Consider the following 27,024-nt stretch of genomic DNA (forward strand, 5'->3'; position numbering starts at 1 on the left):
TCTATTGACAATGACTTAAGTTTCAAGATGACATGTACTGGGACCGCGTCGAGCACCTGTACATTTAACTTACTTCCATAATTAAAATCGCGCCTTTTTCTAGTTGACAAGTTGGAATGGTGCGTTAATTAACTGTCGTGTTGTCGTGTATATAAATAAACTAGCGACCCGCCCCGGCTTCGCACGGGCATGCACGGGTTTGATGATTCTAACATACATATATAGGGACAGACAGACAACGGGAAGCGACTTTGTTTTATACCAGGGATGTTGCGAATATCCGCATCCGCAACCGCGGAACTTCCGCATTATTTTCAGCATCTGCATCCGCATCCGCATAAAATCGATGCGGAGTTTAATACGGATGCGGATGTGGAACAGGTCGGTACAGGAACGTCTTAGCATCGGCGTAAGTGCTAGACTGCTAGGTAATTTAGTCATTAGCCAAAAAACCTATTAGAAATGAGCAGTCAAGCGTGAGTGGGACTTAATGTACGGAACCCTTGGAACACGAGTCCGACTCACAATTGGCCGATTTTATGAAATAAAAATTACTAAAATGTAATATTTGACGTTTTTTATGTACTTACCTATTTTGACATCCGCATCCGCATCCGCGGATGTGAGCCTTTAAAAATGCGGATGTCGAAAAATCGGCATCCGCAACATCCCTGTTTTATACTATGTAGTGAAGAAAATAATGATTAAAAGTAAAACCTATCTACGCGGACATTTTGGCGGCGGCCGCGGCGGCTAGAGCCGTTGCCTTATTCTTCTTGACCTGAAGCTTCGCCTGAAGCTCGAAAACTATTTAAGGGTAATCACGGTTCATATCCCGTTCCATATAAGTGATATAAGTCTAGTGAAACTAATCGTGAATCATTCAAAACTGTTAAGTCAAACAGTAGTTAATATATATATTCTGCCTGCTTTAACTTATACACCAATACAAAAAGATACACAATGAAGTCGGTTAAAAATATATACATGTATACATCAATAGAACATTTTATATTAATGTCGCCCCTTTTTCTAACTGACAAAATAGATGTTTTATTAATTTAAAATACAAAATAGATTCTAGACAATTTATTTACTAAAAAAATAGTTATTTACGATACAAGTGCGGAAAAGAGAAAATTCGAAACGGAAGAGAGTGTTTTAAATCGACACGAGTTGCGAGTTACCTATTCGCACGTGTATCGTACCACGTTTTACAGTACATATTTAAACTTTTGACATACACACGAAGAGTGCTATTTTACTCACTAGTGCGGGAAAATAGGGCCATATGTACTGTAATAATTATTTAAAGTAAAGCCTATCTACGCGGACATTTTGGCAGCAGCCGCGGCGGCTAAGGCAGCAGCCTTCTTTTTGACGGCCAGCGCGGTCCGTTGCTTCGCCTGGATCTTCGCTTTCTGGCTCTTTGAGAGCTTACGCTTCTTGTTAGCGTCGTTTGTCGCTGCTGTGGACAAAGTTTTATTTGAATTTTGTAAAATAGTTAGCAAGTTCGATAGAATAACACTTGGGCTGAATTACTATGTAGCGCAGGGCGGACACGCCATACATCAAAAATCATTTTAGATGTGTGCACGGCACGTCTGTACACGCATCATTGTGTATGTGTGGGTAAGTCGCTATACTGAGAGTACGCCAGAAGTCCGTCAGATTCATGTCGCGGCCAGTCGCGGGGCGAGGTAATGCGAGTCGGGGCGGGGCGGTGCGTGGCCGTTGTGTATGATAATACTATTACTTATTCTGTGGTTACAGTCGACAGTCATACCTTGATTAAGCGCGTGCCTGTTCGCAGCAGTACGAGCAAGCTCGCCGAACGTGTTCGCGAGCGCGACGCCGAGCCGCGAGCACTCGCCGCGACCGGCCGAATGTGCTCGGAGCGCTAGGGCCGCTAATCTGTTGAAGAGAAGTTAACTGTTGTAAACAACAACCACCCGAGTAAACGATATTTTAAAAAACTGGAAAATTTGACCGTAGAGAGGTTTTCAACTTTACTTGCAAGGCATAAGAGGCAAACAAACTTAAGCTGAGTATAACATAAAATTATTCATCTCGCCAACGAGAGAAAAACTACGCGCACAGCACTAGAGTCACAATTTTAAAGCCATAACACATTCCCGCACCGTTCAAGGTCACGGTGCGCCGCACCCATTAAGTGAGAGCGAGTAAAAGATATCTCTTTCTCGCTCTCACTTATGGGTGCGGCGCACCAAGATCGCGCTGCGGTGCGGTAGTGTGTTAAGACTTTTATCTTAGCCTACCTTTTTAACCTCCGATGCAAAAAAATTTTGGCTTTCGGCTTTTTTTTTTAGGTAATTTAATAGTTATTCACCCTACTTCTATGACTTCTATCTAATACTCGTATTCTGTGTTAGAGACATAACGTACCTTCCAGCGAGGTCCTGCTGCTCCGTGTCAAGGTCGCAGCTGACAGTGGTGGCGTTCTTCGGCTTAGGCATCTGCGAAAGATACTACATTACATTTGGTTATTCAGCTCTACTGAAGAATAAATAAATAAATAAAAATAAATATCATAGGACTAAGTAGCTCAAGAAGGCTTGTGTTGTGGGTACTCAGGCAACGAACGATATCTATAATTTACAAATACATAAATATATAGAAATCACCCAAGACTCACGAACAAAATTAAATATCTGTATTAATCACACAAATAAATGCCCTTTCCAGGATTCGAACCCAGGACCGCGGCTTAACAGGCAGGGTCACTACCCACTAGGCCAGACCAGTCGTCAATAGAAGAAATAACAGTTATTGTTATGTTTATGTCATTTGGAGTATTTTGGAACGAGGTTCTATCGCACGGTACGGACTTGGCGGATGGGGGTAGGCGAAAGGTAAGATAAGATAAGATAAAAGATAGTTTATTCAAGTACCTACCTAGGCTAGGCATATGCGCTTATGAACATCAAATAAAACTACACCGGCTTCAACGCTAGACCTCTGCCTCGAGAAGATTTAAATCCAGGGGGGATTTAAATCAAATGGGACCGGCAACAAACTAACCGGAAAAAAAAGCGTAACGAGTTTACGTCACGATAAACATGGCAACAATTGAGTATGGAAATTTCTTAAAGGCGTATCCAGATTAGTCAATTTTTCGCCAATCTGATTCAATTGCCCGATCGAATCAGGAGGTGCGGACGCAAATACCAACTTGGCTCGCCGAATTCAACCGCCGATAATGACCGATATTACCGATAAAATGAGGTGCAGACGCAAGAATACCAATTTGTGGGGCCAGTATTTTCGTTCTGGGGCATTTTTTCAATTTAGAGGGCTTTAATATTGTAACATGGCAAACCTGCATAGTGCAGCCACCGCGCCCACTGGCCGGTTGTAAAAAATAAAAACTAAGCCATGCGCCCGTCTTTTGTTTTTTCTCATCAATATTCTATTGGAATTCTGTTGCGAATTGCACAACTTTGATTTTATTTATTAAATACATATTAAATAAGACTCGATGCTTATGATTTGTATTAAAACCTAGATACGAAGGCTGCCACTAATGCAGCCTTTTCTTCTACCTTTAAGTTAAGTTACTACTAGTTACTACTTTAAGTTTAAGGTATTACTGTTGCTGCTTATTTTATGGATGTTTGCTGCTGAAGCTTTGCTCTGCGTGGACCTTGCTAAGCCTACGTCATCGGATGCGGTAGCACCCGCGGCCAGAATTTATCGTTCGGTTCGACAAAGATCGGGATTCAAGAACGTTAAGGCCAGTGACGATATTTTATTGGTTTAGGCTCACGTACTGACGAAAATTACTTTATTTTATTGTACATATTTTTAATATTATATTGTTTTACTATAATAACCTAGTTTCATTTTCTACCGCTCTAGTTAGCCGGCTACAATATCACCATAAATCTAATATTGGAAATTGACGCCACTTTCATTTCTGATCGAATCAACTGATTTGATCAGAGCGCCTACCGCGATTCACGTTCGACCTGTTGCCTCTCTGTCGCACTTGTAAATTCGTACGTAAGTGTGACAGGGAGGTAACGCGTCGAACGTGGTTCGCGGTAGGCCCTCAGTCCCGTCTGGAATCTGGATACCATTTCAGTTCCATTTTATTTAATTTCTACTTTTTTATGTCGCACTATTAAGCACCTGTTGTAAGTTGTGGAACAATTTGTTGCAAGGTATGTAGAGCCCATAAAACAATTGACAGCTACTGTTTTGTTGAAATATAGTTCAGTACGGTGTGTAAATAAACTAGAAACGGCCATTATAAAGCCATAAATGCGGACATTTGCAAACACTCCAGAACGACCGCAGACCATTAAACACGACGTTAAAGCTATTTACAGAATTCATAGTTTCTTTGAAATGTAAATGTGGGAAATGAAAGTTATAGCTAATACGAGAATATCAAAAAAAGAAAACGTACTGACAGTCAAATTGCGATTTTCGGTATTCGCGGTATTATTGAACTTACATAAAAATACGGAACCCTAAAAATTACTCATCTAGGGCCAAAATCCAGAGAGGAAAATGTAGAGAACGTTTGTAATGGAATAAAACCGGCCAAGTGAGATCAAGCACGAAGGATTCCGTACCATTACGCAAAAAACGGAAAAAAATAACACGTTTGTTGTATGGGAGCACTTAAATGTTTATAGTTTTTAGTATGTGTTCCTATAGCAGCAACAGAAATACATCATCTATGATAATTTCAACTGCCTAGCTATCACGGTTCATGAGATACAGCCTGGTGACAGACAGACAGACAGCGCGGGGTCTTAGATAGTGTTCTGTCTACCCTAGTGTGTGTGTGTGTGTGTGTAGTGTGTAGTGTTAGTGCTGATCATCTGTTTGGCTGTTTAAGGGACCTATGCCTTCATTTGATATGGCCATTTGAAGTTTTAAAAAGTTTGGAACTCGTTAAATAATGGAATTTGTATGCGACATTGCAGTCCCGAAATCGAGACTGCAATGTTTTTAACTTTTTAATTTTTTGAATGACCATAAACTACGCACTTCGCGACCTATTTTTTAACCGGCAACGTCGACTTTGCCGTCCATTTTTGAGAAAAAGCTATTTACAGAATTCATGGTTTCTTTGAAATATAAATGTGAGAAATGAAAGTTATAGCTAATACGAGAATATCAAAAAAAGAAAACGTACTGACAGTCAAATTGCGATTTTCGGTATTCGCGGTATTATTGAACTTATATAAAAATACGGAACCCTAAAAATTACTCATCTAGGGCCAAAATCCAGAGAGGAAAATGTAGAGAACGTTTGTAATGGAATAAAACCGGCCAAGTGAGATCAAGCACGAAGGATTCCGTACCATTACGCAAAAAACGGAAAAAAATAACACGTTTGTTGTATGGGAGCACTTAAATGTTTATAGTTTTTAGTATGTGTTCCTATAGCAGCAACAGAAATACATCATCTATGATAATTTCAACTGCCTAGCTATCACGGTTCATGAGATACAGCCTGGTGACAGACAGACAGACAGCGCGGGGTCTTAGATAGTGTTCTGTCTACCCTTTGGGTACGGAACCCTAAATCACCACTATAATGTATCCTCGTAAGCTGTGTAAACATACCTTGTAGCCGCTCGGACACATCCCGAAGAGGTACTTCTCCAGGGTCTGTTTTAGTTCGTCGGCGAACATCAGGGGGGCGCCAGTGTTGACCTGAAAATAAAAACAAATGAATACCTAGCTTCTGCCCGCGACTTTGTATGTGTGGAATGATTGAATTGATTGATAAAAACTACCCTATCCTTCCCCGGGCCTCCAACTATCTCCATACCAAGTTTCATGTCTATCGGTTCAACTAAGCGTGGTAAGGTGACAGACAAGAGTTACTTTCACTTGAATAATATTGGTAGGTACCTAAGTAAGGAATATCGGAATCACCCCAAGACGCCTAAAATACACAAATAACCCCAAAATCATTTAGTTCGCTGAATCATTGCAATCTGTAATCCGCGCTAAAAAAGCAGTAACGCGTTTAATTCACCGCAGACGCGTTATACATAAATATTAATAATCTGCCTGGCTCCAGGCCAGATCGCGAAGTTATCGAGAGGGCTGAGATACGAGCCAATATGTTTGGGTGCTGGAAAGTTGATTGGAAACATTTTCATTATGACCTTAACCTCTTTATATGTTTTATCGATCAAGTAATACAGACGACGGGGGAGAAAAAAAATTGAGGTATAGCTGGTCAAGCAAATCTTGTTAGTAAAAAAGGCGCGAAATTCAAATTTTCTATGGGGCGATATCCGTCGCGACATTTTTCAAATTAGCCGCCTTTTTCTACTGACAAGATTTGATTGACCAGCTATATGTTGACAACGCATCTGAGGGCCGTGAAAAACAAAAATCTAAATTTCTCTGTCAGCCTCCCTATCGCTCGAATTTAGAAGAGCAATAGAGAGACAGATAGGCCCCCTCATTATGGGTCGTAGGACCGATACAGACGGACTGCTGCCCGACTGCAATTTGCATGGGAACTGCACGCCAACTGCAACGTCGGTGTGCAGTTCCGTATCGGCCCGTAAGTTACTAAATTAATTAAGCATGTCTTTGCTGACTGCTGAACTAAAGGGCCCACTGATTAGCAGTCCGCCGGACGATATCGGCCTGTCAGTTGGAACAAAAAGTTGACAGCTCCGAACAACTGACAGGCCGATATCGTCCGGCGGAATGGTAATCAGTGGGCCCCTTAATTTAGGCCACCTTAGGCCGTTCGTCGATTACGCTACTCATTCTTGTGATTATCCTGAGTCGCGTCGCTTGACTATGGTGTGGTATAATAAAAGATCCGTTTAATAAATAATCTAAGTATCTTTAGACGTCGAATTTAAACTAGAGATGGGCCGAATATTCGATAATTATTCGATATTCGGCATATTCGGCGTATTTTTCAATGTTCGTACTCGGCCGAATAGTTCGGTTCTAACTGCCGAATATATACCGAATAAACAATTTAACGTCCGTCCGTTAAATAGCGCGGATACACTTCGCGATCAGGTATGAGATGTTTCGTCGTTTCATAAATCATGGTTGCAATAAACAATTATGATTATTATGGAGAAGGGTCAAAAACACGTTATGAGTGCAGACCGCGGACCTGAATGAACTCGTTCAGCGTTTTAGGCAGTTTCAGCCCAACCGAATATTCGGCCGAATATTCGTATTCGGCCGAATATCCGGCCGGCAAACTCCGTAGAAAAAGCAAAATATTAGCTTTTAATGACTTTGACGTGGTATATATTAATATACCGTATTTTAAAAGTAGAAAAAGTCAGTCTCGGGCGAGACTTGAACTCGTGACTCTGGATTACCTACTAGCCCATCGCGCTGCCAACTAAGCTACTGAAACTTCACTCGAGGACATCGAATATTATTTCAGTTTATTTCTAAGCTTTAATATGTAAGCAGTATGAATTATTCTGCTTAATTGCTGTATTTTTTTGGTGCAATAAATAATTATCACTATCACTACATAGTATAATTAAACAAAGTCGCTTCCCGCTGTCTGCCTGTCTGTCTGTATGTATGCTTAGATCTTTAAAACTACGCAACGGATTTTGATGCGGTTTTTTTAATAGATAAGAGTGATTCAAGAAGGTTTATGTATAATTTGTTAACCCGTGCGAAGTCGGGGCGGGTCGCTAGTTAATTATATTTTACAACACATAGGTGAGGTGTATACCTACGGGTGGTGTGGCCAATACGACCACTAAAGCAAGGCGCAAACGAAATATGTCTCAATCCAAACTTATACATGAATGGATACTGTTGAATGCAGAAATTAACTCCACACCTGCGTTGGGCGATTAATTCTCGAATATCGCTGGAGCTGCCAAAAACAACACTCCGATACAGAGTCGAAAGATACACAGAGGTACATTCAGCAGCAGAAGTTGCTAAGCGGGCGAGGTGTTCAAAATTACCTTGACACGCTCTTATTCTCTTAACAATAAAGTCGCGTCAAGATCATTTTGAACACTTCGCCCGCTTAGCAAGTTCTGCTGCTGACTGTAAGATAGCTCAAGATTAAACTATGGCATCTATGTGACAAGCCGTGTTTTGATCTCACACTCATTTATGGGGTTCAAGCAAGCTAGGGCATCCAATATCAAACGTATCTCGTAATTCTCGTACCAGTCGTACCTCTTGTACCGGATATATTCGTATTGAAATCCGAGTAAATTGCCTCTGTAGAGCCTTATCTAGATACATAATTGAGAGTACTCTCTCTAGGCAGGTACATACCTATTGTGCCTGGGGACCGAAGTCCACCGAGAGTTGGTCAGGAGTTGTATTTTGGTAACTGACATTGCCATGTGACAGAGGAGACGCCACCCCTAATACCGGAATCAATACCGGTATTGGACCATTTAAAATGCTCTTTTAAGATTAAAGGTTACTACTTCTTTTTCTATAAATAATGCAGTATATAAATTATATATATAATATATTATTATAATCGGTCTAAAAAAAAGAAGATATAAGTATATATCGATAATTCTGCAGTTGCATTTTGTAACGTGTCAATAAGTCACGTCACATACTAAACACATATTTAATAAAGTTCTCCATGAGTTAGCCTACATTTGTTTAGATTTATTTCCAAATTAGAAAATATTCCCAATTCCTGTTTTATTTACAACCATTCGCTTGTCACTTTGACGTTTGACAGCGAACTATTTGAGTTTCGTTGTCTTTGACAGATTCGGTAACTTTCATTCCAATGCCTTTAAAATTGTCTCAAACGTTTTCATATTTGATAAATTCTTCTTTTCGTTTAAATTTCGCAAGTGGTAGTTTTGTTTTAGGAAAAATAGATCCGACAATATTTGATAATATATTTAATAATATATTCGTCAAAAATTGTTCAAAATTTATTACAATTTTAGCATTTTGGTTAGCAAAAATCATTCTTATTTCGGATCTGGTAACATTTCTTCTTATCGATGGTTCGATGTGAATTCCGTCTTGTCATTTTACTGTCAGCTTTCTCATTGGAAAACAGATAAAATTTTGATCCGAGAAAATCATTGTAAATTTCCATTATTTTGGTGAAATACCGGCAGTGCTTTGTTCCGGAGGTTTGCTCCGTCCCTCAGGTATGTAGATTTCTATTAGTATTTCCATTTTATATGAAAATTCGGTCTCGCCAGATTTCACATGGAATTCCTCTTTGTTATAGGAATGGATTAGGGGCGAAAATAATGCCGCCACGGCAAACCCCGGCAACCTAATGAAGGGCTAACGTAAGTTTTTCCTCAATTTCCACAATCGTCTTTCGGAAAATGCGATTCCTTTTAAATTTTCCGGTTCGACTTTAGCTGACTCGCGCCATTTTTCTTTTCCAGATAAGGGGCGTGTTAGCCCTTATAACCCTTATAATCCTTTTAATTTAAAAAAAAGAACCTTCGTCTCCTCCATTTTCCCGCCGCTATGCGCCGGTTATGAGATCGCGGCGAGTGAGCTCATGATGCTTTTCTAACCTCCGTACCCCACGTGCTCGCCCGGGTCGGCGATGACGGAACAGCTCTAACCGCCTACACCTGCGGGAACGCTGATGACATCCTTTCCGGGCTCTACGATCTTTGACTCCGCGCAGTGGAGCTCGTGCCGCGTGAGGACCTCTGCCCAAGGCATCCCGCGGGTATTATGTAGTGCCCACCCACAGGTCGGTGACCCTTCTTTATTCAATGTGTCTCAAAAACCTTATTAGATTTATTTAGCTCAAATTTAGATACCACCTTCTGTGGGGCTGCAAAACCAATAACTTGTCAACCTAATTGTAACCCGCCTCCTCGATACAATATAATTTATAAGGCAATAAGTTTGTTTCCTTTCTCTCCTAGCCCTCCCTAGTATTAAAAGACTATTTTGCTCATACGAGGTATCTGGTCATTTAATCTGTTTCTGTGCTTTCTGCCAGGCGCCCGAACCTTTAGTTAAGACTTAATTTCTTTCTTTTTGTACTCTGGTAGGGTCTTTACCCCCTCCATAATTTAGTTGTTCAAAGAACTTCTTTAGGCAGAAGGTACAGACAGAATGATTTGTTGGAAAAAGTGGCTTGGCGGCCGCTCACTGAGCCTCAATCAGAGTTACATAGGGTAAGCCAATAAGGGTCGTTACATATTTGTCGTCGCGAACAGGGACTTGACTTTTTCTTGCTTTTTCAAACTTATTGCCTTAGCGGGAATTTAATTTTCATTAGAATATTGTACCTTTGAATTTAAGTTTGAGACACCTGTGGTATATTGTTTATTGTATTGTTTAATACTGTGTTTATCTTTCTTGAATTCCTGTGTGTGTTCCACAGCTTGTTTTGTAAAAATCTTCCACTTAAAAACTAAAGTTTTACATACAGTGATATAAAAAATAGTTAATCATTTGCAATTAAAATAAACTTAGTGACTAGGTATAATACCTACTTCAGGTCAACAACTTTTTTATATACAGGGTGATACTCGTTTAAGAATATACAGGGTGAGATTGAAATTGAGATTGATAGTAATTAAATTAAATTAAATTTTGAACTTAGAATATTTTGGCAACTGTGACCTTTGGTTATACAGGGTGGTTTAAATTTTTGTGAAGGTTTTAAAAAAAATTTTTCGACTTAGAAACTTTAATTGAATTTTAAATTCGGATTTATTTTGGAGGAACTTTTAGATTTTTAACTTTGAACTTTGTCTTGTTGTACATCCACGTAGTCGGTTTGATTTAATTTCAAGATGTCGGTCAATGGGGATCGAGAACCTGAGACTGCCCCAGGGGTTTCTCATCCTTCAATGGAGTCGATGACTACCGGTGAACGACACATTAGTGGTGCGGGTGACCAATTTCAATTTTTACCATCTCAGGGAGATTTAATAACACTCTCCGGATACCCTGGTGCTGGTCACAACAGCACGGACACCGGTGCGCAGCGACTTCCAACTGCACTCAACTTACCTCCTGTTAACTGAAACTGTATTGTTAGGTATATTTAGACATAACATGTTACCGTCTTTAATGGTACACTTTGTTGGTAAAACCACTTATGATATGGATGTTATTGTGCGGCTTAGTAAGGAAATTGATGCGTATACTATGACTGTACCTTCACAGCATCAAAGTACGTCTAACTCTAATTTGGACAAGCCTACTAGAAAATACAATCCCATAGACGTTGTTAAACCCTTAACCTGTTTGAAATGTGAAAAGAATGGTCACCACTATAGGGATTGTAAAACAATAAGAGGCACTATTTGCTTTAAGTGTAAAAAAAGGGACGTCACCACCCTAACCTGTGATATATGTAAGTCGGGCACAACTGAACCGACGAAAGTAGCGTCTCCAAAAAACGAGTAGACGGCGGTCGAACACCATTTCGTTCCGAAGTGAGGCGTGTTTCGGCCGGCCGTGATAACAATTCCATTCCCAGTTTAAAACCCTCCTCGGATGTTATTAAGTCAGAACTTCAAAAGTGTTTAGATTTCATTAGAGTTTATTCCGGCCTACATAGGATAGCGCCTATGTTGTTTGTAAAGGATGATGATATTAGACCCTTCTTGACTTTCCATGTGAACGGGGTAGAACATTCCGGCTTGTTGGATAGTGGTGCGTCTACTTGTGTTCTCGGTTGCAATATACATCGACGTTTTCTGGAAGCCGGTTATACTATAGAACCTAACGTACAGTATTACTTCATTCGTAAAGATTCTCCTTAGTAAATTCTTTGGTTATGTTGTGGACTTTCTTTTTCTCGTACTTTTTTAGGATTTCTCCCCATGTAGGGATGGGTAGTAGAATACGTTTCCCTACCGCAGCCAGAAGCGTGACGTAAGAGGCGTCTAACTGTGCAAACCAGTTCCTAAGTTCAGAAAAGGGACTATTCTAGTTTAGAAGTCCTTTTCCATTTCTCTCTTAACTTTTGTTGTAATTTAGCTTTTCTCTCCGCATGATAACTCTAAAAATTCCTAATTTATTCGTTCAAGTAAAATGTAGTTATTAAAATTATAAAATTAGATGGCCGATCGGTTTAGTATAAATTTAGCATAAGTATATTTCCCGGATTTGACTTTTACCTCCCCTCATTGGATCCCTGAGGAAGGACTCGGACTTTACTCTCACCACTTCCTCAGCGAAGTTGGTCATTTAAAAGGCTACACTATTTAGTGCTAGTTCCTTTCCTTCCATTGTGTAAGGAAAGCTGGTGGTGGTGTGCCAGTCACAATTGGTTTATTTGAGTTGTCTCAGTACACTCATCACATTTTATTTCATTTCCTTCCATTGTGTAAGGAAAGCTGGTGGTGGTGTGCCAGTCACAATTGGTTTATTTGAGTTGTCTCAGTACACTCATTACATTTTATTTCATTTCCTTCCATTGTGTAAGGAAAGCTGGTGGTGGTGTGCCAGTCACAATTGGTTTATTTGAGTTGTCACAGTACACTCATTCCATTTCCTTTCTTTTTCGATAGTCAGTGGTGACAGTACCTAACTGCACTCTAAATTCCCTTTTATTTCCAAATTAGTCAGCGGCGATGGTGCCTAGCTGCACTACCCCCTTTGTTAGTTAATAACAAATTCTTCTTTAACTGTAGGTTAATTTGGCATGTAAAGTGAAACTAGTCAGCGGCGTGGGTGCCTAACTGTACTAATCATCTCCTCGTTTTGTATTACCTTAAGTCTCTAATTAAATTAAAATAGTTCAGCACGTCAGCTTAGCATAAGACAGTGGCAGAGGTGCCTAACTGTATTATAATTCCCTTAACTTAGTATACTATAAATTTTGTTTCTTCATAAATAATAAAATTTAGTGGTAACCTCGTTTTCGCATGTTAGTAATTCCAGACAGTGGCTTTGGGGCTCAACTGTCTCTAATTGTTAGTTAACTTAATGCATTGCATCTGCACGAGTAGAGTATAATTGATTGGTTAGTTTTCATTTTACATCCCTTAAATTTAAGTTTGTTTAATTTCAATTCTCCTAAAATCAATGTAGAAGCGGAATTGAACTGTTGATAGGTGGTGCTGAGGCCCGTCGTTTCTCACTCTTTCCCTCTTGTACCGTAGAACCATTAATAATAGCAAGTTTTAAAGTTAGTCACAGGATTTTCAACTTTAGTTTTTCTATGTCCTATAATTACAATAATTACTCTTATAAGTTTACTCTAGTATTCCGCCCAAAGTATTCCTTGATAAACTCTAAGCTCTGCAGTTCAGTTCTAGTCTAGCGGTTATTTTTGAGTTAGCTTTTGTTTTCTTCCATAAAAAATAGTTCCTATTTTTTATTTTTCACAGAAAGGGGGTAATGTAACGTGTCAATAAGTCACGTCACATACTAAACACATATTTAATAAAGTTCTCCATGAGTTAGCCTACATTTGTTTAGATTTATTTCCAAATTAGAAAATATTCCCAATTCCTGTTTTTTTTTTTTTTTTTTTTTTGTTAGAATGGCTTTTGCTGCCAGGGCACTTTGCCAATGTCAAGTTTAGTTATAATATAAGGACAACCTGAGGAGTGCACCTAATATGATTTAGCCCAGAATTTTGAATTTAGAGAATTATACACTTATAAAAATAGTTTTAATAATATAACATTAGCAATAAACACATATATAGCTGAACATACATAAGAAATATTTATAGACTTATATTATTTTTATCAATAAAATATGCCAACAGTTTTAATACATTGGGTTCAGAACTAGCCAGAAGAGATTTGACATTACAGGGGAGGCAGACTTTGAATTTTATCAAGAGATCGTATAAAGAAAGACGGTTCAACGGACATTCGAAAAATATATGTTCAATTGTACCTACACCATACCCACATTGGCATTCCGGGCTACCTTTTACATTAATTCTAAATAGAAACTCCGGAGAGCACACATGACCCATTCTAAGGCGAATCAGAACACTTGTTACTTTTTTTTTGAACCTATGTTTATAAAACCAAGGTTTACGATAAATATTTTTTTGAATTTGAAAGAATTGTAATTTGTTATTAGAAACCCAAAGATCCGACCAAACAGAAAGTAGCTTTGATGACGAAACTACGTCCAAGTCCTTACTGAAGCATTTAAAAAAGGACCTACTACCATTTGTAGCCGCCTCTTTGGCAGCTTCATCTGCTTTTTCGTTACCGTGGATTCCTTTGTGGCTTGGAATCCATGATAACTGTACTTCTAAATTTAACAAGTGGCAAGAAAAAAGAGCTTCTTTAATTAGGCAAATTATAGGGGCTTTTGAGCAATTTTTGATAGAATTACAGGTAATGGCCTGGATCGAGCTTAAACTATCAGAAAAGATTACCGATTTGGGCACCTTGAGTTCTATTATATATTTAACTGCTTTCAAAATGGCTACGCATTCTCCGGTGAAGATAGAGCAAACTGAGGGAAGTTGAAATTTGCGGGTTGTCATCAAATTATCATGAATGAAGGCACATCCAACTAAACTATTGTTAGATTTTGAAGCATCCGAGAAGAGTAAATCCCATTCCTGCCACTTAGTTCTTACTGAAGACAGGAATCTGTCATTGACGTCAGTCGAACTACGGTTGACGCCAATGTTCACTGATTTCTGCTGGAACGTGAGGGCCTCGAAAGGAACTGTATAAATGGGGATCTTAGAGAATTTAGTTAAGGGAACCTCAATATTATTTAATCTAACTAGACTGGTAACAAGATTTGGTTTTGGTCTTCTCAGCCATAACCGATTCACATCAACATGGGATTGTAATATTTGAAGCTTTGGGAAGATAGGGTGGTTTTCTAATTGAGCAACACGGAATAAATATCTATCAGCTAGATACTGACGACGAATCTTTAAGGGGGGATCAGCGCATTCTACTTGAAGCGCTCTAATGGGGGAAGATCTCATGGCACCGGTAACTATTCTGAGGGCTTTAGATTGGATCCTATCTAGTTTCTTAAGATCTTTTTTGCGACACGGCTCAATTATAATAGAACCGAAATCGAGAAGAGACCTGACTAAGGCGTTATATAATAATTTCTGAGAATATGGGTGGGCTCCCCACCAGGAGCCAGATAGGGCCCGGATTATATTTAAATTTTTTTCACACTTTCCAATTGAACTTTTAATATGTTCGATCCATGATAATTTGGAATCAAAGATAACACCTAGAAATTTTACATTACTATGGACCGGGATGATTTGAGAACGAAAAAACACATTAATAGGAGGGCAATTTCGGCCTCTGAAAAAGACTAGAGCTGAGCTCTTAGAAGGAGACAAGTCTAAACCATGGGCCTCTAGCCAAAGACCCAGAGAGGCGAGAGAATTGTTTATGTAATGGGTCGCATCAACGACGTTCCTATGAGCCGAATATATTGCAATGTCATCCGCATACTGGAGGATATTGCAATGCTGATTGATGGACTGATCTAAGTCAGAGGTATATATACTGTAAAGTAATGGACTTAAAACCGAGCCCTGTGGAAGACCTCTCCAAACAAGTTTTGAATTATCATGCATGTTAATTACTCTTAATGAAATTTTCCTGCCTGATAAGAGATTATTAATGAAAAGAACAACTTTCTCCGGAATTCTCATGGAACGCAGTTTCCTGCAGAGTACCGGGAGAAGAACATTGTCATAGGCAGAGGATATGTCAAGGAAAGCAGCAACAACGGCTTGCTTTTGAGAAAAAGCTATTCTGACATCTGTTGATAATAGAGCATGGCTATCAGTAACACTTCTTCCTTTTCTAAAACCAAATTGGGTCTCCGAGAGAAGCCCCGAGCTCTCAACATACCATTCCAATCTGTTTTTAAGCATATGCTCAACTATCTTGCATAGAACCGAGGAGAGAGCAATGGGACGATAAGAGCTGAAGTTCTCAGGATCTTTTCCCGGTTTCAGGATAGGGAGAATGATTTGAAGCTTCCACAATTCAGGGACATCACCTGACTCAAAAGTTTTATTAATTAAATCCAAATAGAAATTAAGGCACGCTGGGCCAGCTTTTTTCAAGAAAGAGTAAACAATACCATCAGAGCCTGGGGATGAGTCAGTTACTGCAGCAAGAGCCGTTTTGAGTTCATCTAAACTAAAATCCTTATCCAATAAATTGTCCGATTTGTTAAAAGAGTAAGTAGCTGGAATATCGAGCTCATTAGGAGCAGTAGGAGGAGCTAGTTTATTTAAAAAATCATTTGTCCAGTTGAGAGACGATCCAGAGGCTGTTACAGGAGCAATGCCTCTGCGAAATCTTCGTATATTCCTCCAAACTGTCGTAGAGGGAGTGGAGGGGGAAATAGATTCGCAAAACGAGTTCCAACCATCAGATTTCTTGGTTGAGAGAATTTTACGACATTTCGCTCTAATTTTTTTGAACTTGATGTAGTTTTCAATAGTTATATTTTTAGCGTATTCTAATTCAGCCTTATTTCGTTCTTTTACCGCGGCAGAACACTCTGAGTCCCACCATGGTTGAGAAGGTTTATTATTACGACGGACAAAGGGTTTTTTGAGAGGGATAGATTCCTCTGCTGATTTGTGGATAGCAGAGACGAATGACTCGTGAGCAGAATTTAAGCTTGGGTGGGTGACAGAGAACAGGATCTGAATGTTGTCATCCAAAGTGGAAGAATATTTATCCCAGTCTGCTTTCCCTAGTCTATATTTTAGTAACGGAGGAAGAGAGGCTGAAGGATTAAGGTTTCCGGGTAAGGAAATAAATATAGGGAAATGATCACTATTGTGAGATAGTAAAGAGATATTCCATGATAATTGAGGGGCTAAATTGGAGGAACATAGAGTTAAATCCACTGCTGAGGAAAACTGATTTGGGGCCGTACGTCTAGTTGGTCTGCCATCATTCAGACAACAAAGGTTCAATTTATCCAATAAACCAAGTAAATACCTGCCATTTCTATCAGAAGTGCCTGAACCCCAACACGTATGGTGACAGTTCAGATCACCCATAATAACAATCGGATTGGGAATATTCTTTATTATAGAGTAGAATTCGTTCAGATTGGCTATAGAAGGATGTGGAATGTAAATTGAGACATAAGAAATATTATTAATGCTGGCTGCAACAATAAAAATGTCGTTAGAGTGAACGGGAATTTGTATGTGGTGGAAGGGGATTTTGTTATGAATTAAAAGGGCGGAACCATCCCACCCATCTATCCTATCATCTCTTAGCGCTAAAAACCCCGGCAATTTAAAGAATTGCTGGGGTTTAAGCCAAGATTCGCTTATGGCAAAAAGCATTGGATTATATTTGTTGCAAAGGAATGATAATTCCGATTTTTTGTTTAAAATACTACGCGAATTCCATTGCACTGCCGTACACATCTTGTAGTCTTTTGTTAAGCAATACACACAGGGATTCTATTTTAGGAGCAGCGTGGTACGGTAAATTGTCTAAACTAAGGAGCATTAGCAAGGTAGTTAAAAGAGAATCTAGAATTTTGTCATCTAGTTGAGCTTTCCCGCGGAAAGCGTTTTGGGGTTGACGGATAGTCGGAGGAGAGAAAGAGTTGGCACTGTCAAAATGATTCTCTAGGTCTGCGTTCGGCTTTTCGCGGAGAGCGCAACCATTTACAGGATCAGGGATTCTGTAACTATTTATTAATGCTTGATGGGCTACCTTGTCATATCCCGGTTGAAGAGGAGCTCTGGGTTTCCTGGTGATAGTAACGGTTTTCTTGTAGGATGATGGAGTAGCAGATTCGGCAATTTCAGCGTAGGATCGTTTTGATGAGGGGAAGAGATGAGAGGCTGTTCCTGTTTTATTTACAACCATTCGCTTGTCACTTTGACGTTTGACAGCGAACTATTTGAGTTTCGTTGTCTTTGACAGATTCGGTAACTTTCATTCCAATGCCTTTAAAATTGTCTCAAACGTTTTCATATTTGATAAATTCTTCTTTTCGTTTAAATTTCGCAAGTGGTAGTTTTGTTTTAGGAAAAATAGATCCGACAATATTTGATAATATATTTAATAATATATTCGTCAAAAATTGTTCAAAATTTATTACAATTTTAGCATTTTGGTTAGCAAAAATCATTCTTATTTCGGATCTGGTAACATTTCTTCTTATCGATGGTTCGATGTGAATTCCGTCTTGTCATTTTACTGTCAGCTTTCTCATTGGAAAACAGATAAAATTTTGATCCGAGAAAATCATTGTAAATTTCCATTATTTTGGTGAAATACCGGCAGTGCTTTGTTCCGGAGGTTTGCTCCGTCCCTCAGGTATGTAGATTTCTATTAGTATTTCCATTTTATATGAAAATTCGGTCTCGCCAGATTTCACATGGAATTCCTCTTTGTTATAGGAATGGATTAGGGGCGAAAATAATGCCGCCACGGCAAACCCCGGCAACCTAATGAAGGGCTAACGTAAGTTTTTCCTCAATTTCCACAATCGTCTTTCGGAAAATGCGATTCCTTTTAAATTTTCCGGTTCGACTTTAGCTGACTCGCGCCATTTTTCTTTTCCAGATAAGGGGCGTGTTAGCCCTTATAACCCTTATAATCCTTTTAATTTAAAAAAAAGAACCTTCGTCTCCTCCATTTTCCCGCCGCTATGCGCCGGTTATGAGATCGCGGCGAGTGAGCTCATGATGCTTTTCTAACCTCCGTACCCCACGTGCTCGCCCGGGTCGGCGATGACGGAACAGCTCTAACCGCCTACACCTGCGGGAACGCTGATGACATCCTTTCCGGGCTCTACGATCTTTGACTCCGCGCAGTGGAGCTCGTGCCGCGTGAGGACCTCTGCCCAAGGCATCCCGCGGGTATTATGTAGTGCCCACCCACAGGTCGGTGACCCTTCTTTATTCAATGTGTCTCAAAAACCTTATTAGATTTATTTAGCTCAAATTTAGATACCACCTTCTGTGGGGCTGCAAAACCAATAACTTGTCAACCTAATTGTAACCCGCCTCCTCGATACAATATAATTTATAAGGCAATAAGTTTGTTTCCTTTCTCTCCTAGCCCTCCCTAGTATTAAAAGACTATTTTGCTCATACGAGGTATCTGGTCATTTAATCTGTTTCTGTGCTTTGTGCCAGGCGCCCGAACCTTTAGTTAAGACTTAATTTCTTTCTTTTTGTACTCTGGTAGGGTCTTTACCCCCTCCATAATTTAGTTGTTCAAAGAACTTCTTTAGGCAGAAGGTACAGACAGAATGATTTGTTGGAAAAAGTGGCTTGGCGGCCGCTCACTGAGCCTCAATCAGAGTTACATAGGGTAAGCCAATAAGGGTCGTTACAATTTGCTCTGTCGTCAGCAATCTAAGTTGAGAACTTGGAATCTGCAGTTTCGCAAGCGCTAAACAGTTTTAAGACAATAACTTGGCTCTCAACTTATATGTAATTAGAGTAGTTCGTAAATCGTTTTATGTTTTGTACGAACAAAGATGTGTTGGACTATTTTATGTCTAAACAAAATATTTGCAAAAAACTCAGTTTAAGTCGTCTATTCATCATTTTTTGTAAAATGATAAACCAAATTTCAATACCGGAATACCAAATGTCCAATATTCTGATTTTTCAGGATTCCAGAATTCACAGGAACTATTGAACTTAGGCGGTTCGTCGATTACGCTACTCATTCTTGTGATTATCCTGAGTCGTGTCGCTTGACTATGGTGTGGTAAAATAAAGATCCGTCTAATAAATAATCTAAGTATCTCAGCATTGACTTGAATACAGATTCTGGGATTTCTGGGGCATGAATACAGATTCATGCCCCAGTTAGAGTTGTAAATGTGTGCGTGTCGCGCGTAAACACGGCGGCGTAACATGGAATCAGTTTCGTCTTACCGATTTTACCTCTGCCTGTTTATCAACTCTGTGATCTTTGGGCTCGTGACGTCAATAGGTAATGGCTTGATCCTTGTACCATAATAATAATACTCGTACATTTTAAACAGCTCATTTAAGTCTAGTACGTAAGGGACAACAGATATATGTCAACGATTTCTCTAATGGCGCCATTCATTTATTACGCCTGTTTAATAATGATTACGTAAGAATCTGTAAGTAATTTAGATTTTTTGATAATAATAATCCATTTTTGTTTTATTTTAAAGTTTTTCTTTCATTCGTCTTCAAATACGATTTTGATATGTCCAGGGACACAAAACCCAATCAGAAAGTAGATCTGCCACGGGAACTTCTCTGAAACAATGGGGTTTTAAAGTATAATCTTAGCTTTGCGCATTTTTGTGATCTTACATATAAGAACTGTCAAAACCCCTCTTACCCCCTTATAAGAAAAGATAAGACATGGCCGAACCCTCCCCCCCCTAAATCGTCTTACGACTCTTACGTAACAAATGAATGGCAACTTTAAAAATAAGTACGTATATTCGCACCAAATCGTCCCCTTTGCGCTTAATGTAGGTAACTACTTAAAATGCTTTTTTGTTTCAATGCTCCTGTAAGGAGAACTATCTGTGTATGAAAAAGTGTCCATCAAAAAATCTTAAACAGGTGGCGCCACAATACCTACTTACGAAAGACCTAAAATGATACGTGCATTCTGGATTTGTAAGTAGTATTAATTTACGACTGTTATTTATTTATTCTGCATCCTTGGTACAATGCCTCAAGGGCCCATTTTAGATTCAAGCTAGTTTTTAATTTCTTTTAGTAATACCACTGTATATATCTTGTTTGTAAATAAATGAGTTTTTTACCACTGTTATTTACAAAAAATACAAAACCAATTGTCGTCATACAAGAAAAAATCCTGACATTGGTCACTATTTTAGTTTTACGTTCGTAAAAATACTTAGGATAAATTGCGGCGACAAGACGAGGCGATGACAATTTCATATCGTGAGGGGGCGTTCGAATACTAGTGGCACACTTTTTAGGGTTCCGTATAAAACTTTGTTCACGGAACACCAAAGAGTATAGTAAGTAGCGGAACATTTATGGGATCGCTTTGGTCTTACTAATCAGTTATTTTATGAAAATTATAGTTAAGCCCTTGCTACACGGTCGCCGACAAGCCTTCTAACCGTCTGACCTTGGTCTGTCCTTGGTCAGTTTTGGTCAAATTTTGTTGGAAACAACTGTCTACACGGTCCGTCCAGACCAAGGCCACGCGGTCTGAGGGGCTTGTCGGCGACCGTGTAGCAAGGGCTTTAGGCATAGGTACTACGCCAATAAGAATACTAGATACTCGTACTCATATTTTTTGTGTGACAGTAAAAATGTTTCTTAAAATTCTTATTCTAAATAGGTAAGTAGTGGCCTATTGATATTCTACCGTTCCGTATGAGTTCACTGAACTGTGTCTTATGATTTTACTCTCCGGGATCCGAAACGGGACCCTATTACTAAGACTCCACTGTCCGTCTGTCTGTCTGTCACCAGGCTATATCGAATGAACCGTGATTGATTAGATCAGCCATTCTCAAAGTGTGTTCCGCGGAACCCTAGGGTTCCGCGACACCCCTGCAGGGGTTCTGCAAGAATTTAGAATAATATAGAATAATAAAATAAGCATAATTATTATGCTTATTAATAAAGAAATTCTTCTTCTTCTAAAAACTATTGTTTTATTGTAGGGTTCCATCAAGTATTTCGCTTTCCAAAAGAGTTCCGTCAAAAAAAAAGATTGAGAACCGCTGGATTAGATAGTTGAAATTTTCACAGGCATGAATTGTTACCGCGGCCGCTGTAACAACAAATACTAAATAACAGAATAAAATAAACAAACGTGATCATAATCATAATCATAATCATTTAATCGCAATCCATGGTATTACAGGTGTTAACTTAGATTAGGTACAGCATGGACCCTACAAGGGCGTGGCAACATAATAATATTATACATAAAGTCTATTTTTTTATTCGGTAGACTGAAATGACAGTTAATAGTATGAAATGACATTTCATGTTCATACTATTAACTGTCATTTCAGTCTACCGAATAAAAAAATAGACTTTAGGTATATAAGGGAAATTAAACTAATTAATTGTCCATAAACTCTTGCAGAGTGTATGGGCATTCGTGATTTTTTTTCCGTTTTTTGCTCGATATTACGGAATGGTACGGAACCCTTCATGCGCGAGTACGACTCGCACTTGGCCAGTTTTTGATACGATCATGATGAACGTCTCGGCGATTGGTCGACTGCGACGGCGACGAAGTGAGCAATCTTCAAGGTCGTATCAAAACAAAATCAAAACCATAACAAATAATTGAAACAGAATGAGCCTCCCGTTGTCTAGCCAGTGTCAAACTGACATATTAGCTGACGTCTGCGTATAGAAAGTAAGTTACGCAGACGCTAGCGAATATGTCAGTGTCCAGTGTCTGGTGATGGTGGTACCAGCGGTGGTAGGTAGAAACAGCAACATTCTTAACTGTCCATCGGTGGACCTTTTTGTAATTAGGTTCACGACCTGTCAGTTAACAGTGTGGGCGATGGTACTCACTGATCTCTGCCATCGAACGATTTGCCAAAATACTCTCGAAATATTTAAAAATCAACAAAAACATGAGCACACCTTCGCGTGACTGAAAATAAATATATTTATTGTTTACGTAAATTGAAGTTAATGGCTTAATTCTTTCTAAATGTGGATTATTTATATTGCAATTAACTACGCTCTATTTATTTAAAATATGCATTGGAATGTTTATCGTGTTATTTTTACCCGGCTGCTTAAAATGCTGTGAATTTGTATTCGATATATCGTCCCCTATAAACGTCATGTTTTTCCTGCGCCGAAAAATTCACGAAAAATCTGATTCGAAATTGATTAAATTCCTTCTAGAGTAAATGAAGAAAGGATAACCAAAGAAAAAGTGTATAGAGGGTTATTGTCATAGTAAATTTTGTGGTCACAGTAAATTTACTGCCATCTTTCGCTACAGGATTAATAATTAAAATGAAAATGAATAAAAATATCAAATATATACTTGGTCAACTAGATCTTGACAGTAGAAAAAGGCGGCAAATTTGAAAAATGTAGGCGCGAAGGGATATCGTCCCATAGAAAATTTTAATTTCGCGCCTTTTTTTACTGACAAGATTTGGTTGGCCAGCTATATTTATGGATAAATGATTATTTTTTTCACAAATAAGCCACTCGACATTATTCAATTTACAAATCGTCATCATTTTGATATTTGTTTTAAGAAAAACATAACCGAAAAATTAAACGTGTTGGTTAATAATAGATTTGGCAACAAACTACTAAAAGTGGCCCAAAAAGCAGTCCATATTATATTAGGTCAAGAGCAAGCGACGCGATAATCATAAAGAGTTTACTTTATTTTTGTAGCATAGGGACATTTTCTGCCTAGTTTTATTAAAATTAGATCTGTTAACGTAAAAGTGGTTTTTTCTCTAGAATTCTACTTAAAACAGTACAAAAAAAACATTAAACCTAACGATAAACTATAAACATATTAAAACGTTAACGTTATCTAATTAATTCTGAGTCTGCGCATAAATGGGTCAAACACAAAACTGTGTTAACGTCTTTTCTGTAGACATACCCGAAAGTTAAGGGCTATAAAGGTAATTTTTTTTATATATTTAACCCGTCGAACGACCATCATACAACAAATTGATGCAAAGCAATTTGACCCATATCAGGCGTGTCTCACTCCGCGAGTTCGTCGCTTTGCTACAGGTAGCTAAAAGTACATCCGTTCCGGCCCCAATTTTGGGGAAAGCCATAAACCGCCCGTGGCGCTGTCGCCACCTAGCGACCAATTGCTGATCGTAACAGACGCGTTTCGTTAGAGTGAGTCTTCTGTACTTAGTACTATTATTTATTCTGTGCCCATATTGATCTGTAGTAACACACGTCTGAGTCTACACGCTACGACCCAAATTGAGTTAGTGTCACACGTGTGATACTACAGCGCTCCACGGGTTAACCCTTATTCTTATAAAAAGGTACTCCTTTTATTTCGATAAGTATAATCAAATCATTACCTACATGCCCACAAGCTGTTAACTATTGTCCACTGGAGAGAAAACTTGATCAACCAGGTGAACTTTTTAGGCTGGTTTTAGTGTCATGCGGACCGTCCGTACGGATCGCTCCGCACCGCCAAATTGTATGAGAAAGCTGTCCGTGCGGACGGTCGTCCGCGCGGACCACTCTAAAACATTGGTCCGGTGCGGAGCGATCCGCACGGACGGTCCGCGTGACACTAAAACCAGCCGTAAGCATATTATAGTGTAAGTGAATTTTTATTGGATAATTTTGATAATTAATGGTTACTGTGCACAGCATGCAGTCATAGTCCATAAATAAATAATTGTATACCTATGTATATGACACCGTAAGATTGTGAACCTGTTAGTTTATAATCTAACGTAGGTTAGGTTAGGTTAGATTATAATCTCCCTAGCTCCCTACCGTCAGTTTATAATGTAACTAGCGAGATTATAATATGACGAGTGTTTACAATTTTACGGTGACATATATAAATAAATAATTGTATACTTATGTATATAAATAAATAATTGTATATCCATAACATAGTGATACCTATGTTAGACAAATAAATGTTTATGAGTTTTGACTTTTTTTACTCTACCAGCCCAAGCCGAAAAGTTCACCTGATATTATTAGCTCTACAATTCTCATTTAGCCATTCATTCAGCGAATTTTCGACCTTCACACGTAGGACAGTGTTATTTTCGAGTATATTTATATAAATCCTCAAATAAACGATGTTCCATTTATTTATGCCCGCGTAATACTCATAAACATCTATGACACCCGTAATAAAAGCTTTTTTTGTTCTGCGAGTATAATAATGTGATAATATTGTGATGACTTATGATTTGCGTAGTAAGTTTTTTTTAAATAAAAGGTGTCTAATTACAGAAAGATTTTGATATTACAGATGGTGTTGTTTTGATAGTGTTTTTCTCTGAAGTAAAGAAATATTTTGCGAAACAAGAACATTAACTTAAAATAATGTTGTATTGCATATACTTACTGTTAATTTATTGATTTATTTTAGTAACATAGGTTAGAAGTATTTCATAAGTTAGTTTTTTTTATTGTACAATATATTTAAAAAGATACTAGATAGGTACTAGATGAAATTAATATAAATAATTAATTAAATAACTAATTACTAAATAATTCTACTGTTACTTAGATTTTACGGTTTAATGCTTAACGGTGCAATCGGTGCATGCATTAATTTTACTGGTTTTAGCCAAAAATAATAATGTTTAAAACAATTATTATATTTTCTATATTTTAAATTCGAATTAAAATTTACTGTGAAAATTCTAAATTAAAAATACCCCCCCCCCCCCCCAGACCCGACCCCAGATGAGCTGGGAAGAGGGTTGGCCAAAGAAGAAGAGAAGATTCTAAATTAAAAATACCTATTATTTTAAACTGAATAAATTTTAAGATTATAAAAAATGAAATAAAATAAAATACCTTAGCAGTATGTTTAGTCTCTCCAACAGGCTCCGTCATTTCCGCCGAATCCTTCGCCATGACCGCACAAATAAATACCAATAAAATCATAGGCGGCAATCTCAAGCCCATTTTCAACACCATCATTATTCAAAAAATTCACCTTTCAATATAAATTTAAATAACACTATAATTTCAGTTGTTTGAAATAAAAAAAGTATTTTACGAAAATGTTGCGAAAAGCGCGGCAAAGTTGCGATTGCAATGGCGGCTTCCAGCAGACTGGAGGTGCGTTCGGAAACCGATAGACTGCAAGACGCGGGTATTTTTAGACGCATCGATGGGGCGTGATGGCGTGCGTCAATAAACGTGAACTTTGATGTTAAACGTGTTATTTATGCCGGTCTGCTGAATAATATGACTAACGCTGACAATCAAGGTGTTCCTTGGTTTTAGTTGCTTTGTTAAAAATAAATATATATTTAATAAATTGCCACATAAAACCATAAAACTAAAAAAAAATACAACATAATAAAACTTACAAAATTAAAATATAGTTGAGTTCTTTGGTCGCTGACTGTACTTTTCTTTCAACCGGCAACTAATACTCATCGAGACAATTCTAACATTTCTAACAAACACAATTAGGTTGCGTTGTTTTAATCACAGAATTCTTATGGCCACCTGTGCCCATCATCAGATCAGCTCGAACATGCATACAAACATTGCAAGGTAAATAAAAGCTAATAGTAAATATAGTATTAAAGCAGATTAAATAGAAAATAAAATGAAATTACGGAGACAAGTGGACAGTTCGTAGCCAAGAAATCCGTCCCGCTCAAATAATTGGAGTCGGTGAATCTGGAAGGCAATTGCCTTCACCTAGTTCACTTTCGGGTGGTATTCCACCTGTCCAATTTCTTTGTCCAACGTGTTTTGTCTCACATTTTGCTTGAGAGAGAGTGAGACGCTATGAGATTGGACAAACTGGAGAGATGGAATACCACCCTTATAAAAACACATATATAAGGTCACACATGCGCAACGTTATTTTTAGAGTTCCGTTCGTATCTTAGACTTCTAGAGTAGGGTTGCCATATGTGTGGGGACTCAGACCGGGACATTTAAAGAAAACCGGCCAAGTGCGAGTCGGACTCGCGTTCGAAGGGTTCCGTACATTACACAATTTTTAACAATGTATTTTTTCATGTGAAACGTGAGTGAAATGTCTATAAAAAACCCGTAGCATCAAAAACTAAGTAATTAAGTCCGACTCACGCTTGACTGCACATTTCTAAAACGTTTTCCTGTCATCGATAGGTAAAGAACTACTTATTTTGTGTTTCTTTTTTCAAAATTTTAGCACAGTCGTTTCGGAGATAAAATTTCCATGTGTTTAAATGACTATTCATTGACCAGTCAAGCTATCATGTAGATTCACAGGGTCAACCAGCAAAAAACGCGAGCACAGCGAGCGCGAATTTTTTTGTGAAAAAATTGTAAAAGCGTGTTGTAAGCGACGCGAATTTGTTTTGTATTTTTTTATATTTTATTAAAAGGAGGGTGCCTGGAAGTCTGAGTGGTATGTGCCGGTT

The 27,024-nt window shown here is 38.5% G+C and overlaps 1 protein-coding gene and 2 long non-coding RNA genes across 4 annotated transcripts; 2 read left to right on the plus strand and 1 right to left on the minus strand.

The window, feature by feature from the left end:
* Positions 1-1,325: 1,325 nt before the first annotated feature.
* LOC134659616 (uncharacterized) lies at positions 1,326-25,869 on the minus strand. Of its 2 annotated transcripts, none has more exons than XM_063515295.1 (5): positions 25,451-25,869; positions 5,605-5,694; positions 2,407-2,489; positions 1,787-1,914; positions 1,326-1,468 (listed from the first exon to the last, which is right to left on the minus strand). In XM_063515295.1, exons 1-5 carry the CDS (start codon positions 25,574-25,576, stop codon positions 1,326-1,328), a joined length of 570 nt encoding a protein of 189 aa, XP_063371365.1. In that variant the 5' UTR covers positions 25,577-25,869. The 2 variants fall into 2 exon arrangements, with proteins under 2 accessions (XP_063371365.1, XP_063371366.1); XM_063515296.1 differs by having other exon boundaries at positions 2,407-2,477; positions 25,451-25,867.
* On the plus strand, positions 8,563-9,432 carry LOC134659632 (uncharacterized). The gene is made up of 2 exons (XR_010097821.1): positions 8,563-9,140; positions 9,224-9,432. It is a non-coding gene; the product is annotated as an uncharacterized LOC134659632 (long non-coding RNA).
* LOC134659645 (uncharacterized) lies at positions 17,788-18,543 on the plus strand. Its single transcript, XR_010097826.1, has 2 exons — positions 17,788-18,251; positions 18,335-18,543. It is a non-coding gene; the product is annotated as an uncharacterized LOC134659645 (long non-coding RNA).
* Positions 25,870-27,024: the final 1,155 nt, after the last annotated feature.

The sequence above is a fragment of the Cydia amplana genome, chromosome 25, assembly GCF_948474715.1.
Source record: "Cydia amplana chromosome 25, ilCydAmpl1.1, whole genome shotgun sequence".
Lineage (NCBI taxonomy): Eukaryota > Metazoa > Arthropoda > Insecta > Lepidoptera > Tortricidae > Cydia > Cydia amplana.

Coding starts and splice junctions, on each gene's coding strand:
- LOC134659616 (XM_063515295.1), bottom strand. CDS start 25,576: ATGATGGTGTTGAAAATGGGCTTGAGATTGCCGCCTATGATTTTATTG. Junction 2,490..5,604: donor TGTGTCCGAGCGGCTACAAG/GTATGTTTACAC, acceptor AATGTAATGTAG/TATCTTTCGCAGATGCCTAA. Junction 1,469..1,786: donor CAGGCACGCGCTTAATCAAG/GTATGACTGTCG, acceptor CTTTGTCCACAG/CAGCGACAAACGACGCTAAC.